Source organism: Colobus angolensis, unplaced genomic scaffold, assembly GCF_000951035.1.
Source record: "Colobus angolensis palliatus isolate OR3802 unplaced genomic scaffold, Cang.pa_1.0 Scaffold342, whole genome shotgun sequence".
In the NCBI taxonomy this organism is placed as follows: Eukaryota; Metazoa; Chordata; class Mammalia; order Primates; family Cercopithecidae; genus Colobus; species Colobus angolensis.
In genome coordinates, this window is record NW_012116733.1 from 3,163,514 (window position 1) to 3,167,472 (window position 3,959).

Sequence of the window (3,959 nt, forward strand, 5' to 3'; positions counted from 1 at the left end):
TGTAATCCAAGCAGTTTGGGAAACAGAGGGTGAGGGTGGCTTGAGGACAGGAGTTTGAGACCAGCCTGGGGAATATATCAAGATGACATCTACAAAACAAAACAACAACAAAAAATTAGCCAGGCATAATGGCACATGCCTGTGGTCTGAGTTGGATGGGAGAATCATTTGAGCCTGGAAATTGAGGCTGCAGTGAGCCATAATTATGCCACTGCACCCTAGCCTGGGTGAAAAAGCAAGACCCATCTCAAAAAAAAAAATGTTTAAGATTTTGGAGCATTTGGGATTTTGAATTTTTTGGATTAGGAATGCCCAACCTGTATAAGATTTCCTAATATTAAAAAAAAAATTGACATTCCTAAAATCAATCGCACTTTTTCAAAATTGTTTTAATAAGGTGATACATTATTTTTGTTTATATTTTTACAACAATATTGATATTTGAATTTTGTCATTAGTTTTATATTGTATTAATTCTTGATCATGTTTTGTTTCCAAATATATTTGCTTTATATAAAAATTTGTACATTTTTATGCTTTTCCGCCCTCTTTGGATTATCTGATATTTATCGACATGAAAGAATTGCCGAGTTGGCGGGTGGTTGAGTGGAACAGGTCGCCATGTCCGCGGGGAGCGCGATACATCCTGGAGCTGGCGGGCGACGCAGCAAATGGGACCAACCAGCTCCAGCCCCACTTCTCTTCCTCCCGCCAGCGGCCCCAGGTGGGGAGGTCACCAGCAGTGGGGGAAGTCCTGGGGGCACCACAGCTGCTCCTTCAGGTGCCTTGGATGCTGCTGCCGCTGTGGCTGCCAAGATCAATGCCATGCTCATGGCAAAAGGGAAGCTGAAACCAACACAGAATGCTTCTGAGAAGCTTCAGGCTCCTGGCAAAGGCCTAACTAGCAATAAAAGCAAGGATGACCTGGTGGTAGCTGAAGTAGAAATTAATGATGTGCCTCTCACATGTAGGAACTTGCTGACTCGAGGACAGACTCAAGATGAGATCAGCCGCCTTAGTGGGGCTGCAGTATCAACTCGAGGGAGGTTCATGACAACTGAGGAAAAAGCCAAAGTGGGACCAGGGGATCGTCCATTATATCTTCATGTTCAGGGCCAGACACGGGAATTAGTGGACAGAGCTGTAAACCGGATCAAAGAAATTATCACCAATGGAGTGGTAAAAGCTGCCACAGGAACAAGTCCAACTTTTAATGGTGCAACAGTAACTGTCTATCACCAGCCAGCACCCATCGCTCAGTTGTCTCCAGCTGTTAGCCAGAAGCCTCCCTTCCAGTCAGGGATGCATTATGTTCAAGATAAATTATTTGTGGGTCTAGAACATGCTGTGCCCACTTTTAATGTCAAGGAGAAGGTGGAAGGTCCAGGCTGCTCCTATTTGCAGCACATTCAGATTGAAACAGGTGCCAAAGTCTTCCTGCGGGGCAAAGGTTCAGGCTGCATTGAGCCAGCATCTGGCCGAGAAGCTTTTGAGCCTATGTATATTTACATCAGTCACCCCAAACCAGAAGGCCTGGCTGCTGCCAAGCTTTGTGAGAATCTTTTGCAAACAGTTCATGCTGAATATTCTAGATTTGTGAATCAGATTAATACTGCTGTACCTTTACCAGGCTATACACAACCCTCTGCTATAAGTAGTGTCCCTCCTCAACCACCATATTATCCATCCAATGGCTATCAGTCTGGTTACCCTGTTGTTCCCCCTCCTCAGCAGCCAGTTCAACCTCCCTACGGAGTACCAAGCATAGTGCCACCAGCTGTTTCATTAGCACCTGGAGTCTTGCCGGCATTACCTACTGGAGTTCCACCTGTGCCAACACAATACCCGATAACACAAGTGCAGCCTCCAGCTAGCACTGGACAGAGTCCGATGGGTGGTCCTTTTATTCCTGCTGCTCCTGTCAAAACTGCCTTGCCTGCTGGCCCCCAGCCCCAGCCCCAGCCCCAGCCCCCACTCCCAAGTCAGCCCCAGGCACAGAAGAGACGATTCACAGAGGAGCTACCAGATGAACGGGAATCTGGACTGCTTGGATACCAGCATGGACCCATTCATATGACTAATTTAGGTACAGGCTTCTCCAGTCAGAATGAGATTGAAGGTGCAGGATCGAAGCCAGCAAGTTCCTCAGGCAAAGAGAGAGAGAGGGACAGGCAGTTGATGCCTCCACCAGCCTTTCCAGTGACTGGAATAAAAACAGAGTCCGATGAAAGGAATGGGTCTGGGACCTTAACAGGGAGCCATGATTATCCAGCCAAGAAGATGAAAACTACAGAGAAGGGATTTGGCTTGGTGGCTTATGCCGCAGATTCATCTGACGAAGAGGAGGAACATGGAGGTCATAAAAATGCAAGTAGTTTTCCACAGGGCTGGAGTTTGGGATACCAATATCCTTCATCACAACCACGAGCTAAACAACAGATGCCATTCTGGATGGCTCCCTAGGAAACAGTGGAACAGAGTTTTGACCCTCAGTGACTCTTCTTAGCAATAATGCATGCATTTGATTTAACAAGACTCTGGGGCCTGTGCTGGGAACCAACTTGGACTTTGCAGAAGTTTGAGATTCAGTGCCGCCCTTTCTTAAAGGGGTTCCTTAACAACAACAACAAAAATCCTTATTTCTGCAGTGGCATAGAATCTGTTAAAATTAATTTAGAATCACAAACTTATCTCAGAAGCTTTTTAACAGTTCGTGAAATGTGCTTGTCCAACAAAGCATCCTAACAGGGTCGTTCCCATACACATTTGACCTGGTCCAGCCTTTTCCAAATGAATAGACCCAATTCTGACTTAAAGAAAGTTTTATTTGTATTTTACTACTGTTTGGTCAATTTTGATACATAACTGGTTACAAACAGAGCCTTACTATTTATTAGTGGGGAAATTATTTTAAGACCGTCCTTTTCAATATTTAATTCTGACAGATCTGCATCCCTGTTTCATTTTGGATTCTTTCTGTTTTGGAAAATGCTGTCTCATTTAAAACTGTTGGATATAGCTGGATCCTGGATAGGAAAATGAAGTTATTTTTTCATTGTGTTTTTTAATTGGGGTGATCCAGAGCTGGCACCTTCAGGCACATTGGTCTCATAGCCATTACTGTTTTTATTGCCCTTCTAAGATCCTGTCTTCAGCTGGGTCAGAGAAAACTTCCTGACTAAAACTGGTCAGAACTCATCACAGAAATGAAACACAGTGGTCTGTCTCTCTCAGAACTGGTTGCAGCTAAAATAGAGAGATCTGACTGCTGGCTATAGGATTTTGGACTTAATGACTGAAATTGCAACTTGTCCTTTTTCTTGGCATTACAGGTTTTGCCAAAAGAACTTTTTTTGTATCAAATATTGGTGTGTGAAAGTGAAGGAGCTAGTCTGCTGAACCAGGAGTAGTTTGAGATATTGAACTGTCATTTTTGCACATTTGAATACTTTGCAGGCTGGCTTTGTATAAACTTATCCTCTGGTTTCCTATATGTTGTAAATATGTAGACCATAATTTCATTATAAATAAATGTATAAATATTCAAAAAAAAAAAAAAAGAAAGAAAGAATTGCCTTATGGAACTGTGTATAATTGTTTTTTTTTTTTTTTTTTTTTTTTTCCGAGATGGAGTTTTACTCTTGTCACCCAGGCTGGAGTGCAATGGCGTGGGCTCAGCTCACTGCAACCTCCTTCTCCTAAGTTCAAGCAATTCTCATGCCTCAGCCTCCCCAGTAGCCGGGATTACAGGCATGTGCCTGTATTTTTGTATTTTAGTAGAGACTGTGTTTCACCATATTGCCCAGGCTGGTCTCAAACTCCTGAGCTCAGGCAATCTGCCTGTTTTGGCCTCCCAGAGTGCTAAGATTACAGGTGAGAACCACCACACCCAGCCAAAGCTATGTATTTTTCTACTAATGATTTCTGCTTTTAGTTTTCTTAATATATTCCTCCTGTTT

General features: G+C 43.5%; 1 protein-coding gene across 1 annotated transcript; it reads left to right on the forward strand.

The window, feature by feature from the left end:
* The first annotated feature begins 595 nt into the window (after positions 1-595).
* Positions 596-3,545, forward strand: LOC105519271 (UPF0469 protein KIAA0907). The gene is made up of 2 exons (XM_011952583.1): positions 596-2,367; positions 3,143-3,545. The coding sequence occupies exons 1-2, from the start codon at positions 622-624 to the stop codon at positions 3,176-3,178; spliced, it is 1,782 nt and encodes a 593-aa protein (XP_011807973.1). The 5' UTR covers positions 596-621; the 3' UTR covers positions 3,179-3,545.
* The last annotated feature ends 414 nt before the right edge of the window (positions 3,546-3,959 follow it).

Excerpts from the sequence above, each read along its gene's own strand:
- LOC105519271 (XM_011952583.1), top strand. The coding sequence starts at position 622 with ATGTCCGCGGGGAGCGCGATACATCCTGGAGCTGGCGGGCGACGCAGC. Across the intron at positions 2,368-3,142 it reads AACATGGAGGTCATAAAAAT|ATCCTGTCTTCAGCTGGGTC; the intron begins GCAAGTAGTTTT and ends TGCCCTTCTAAG.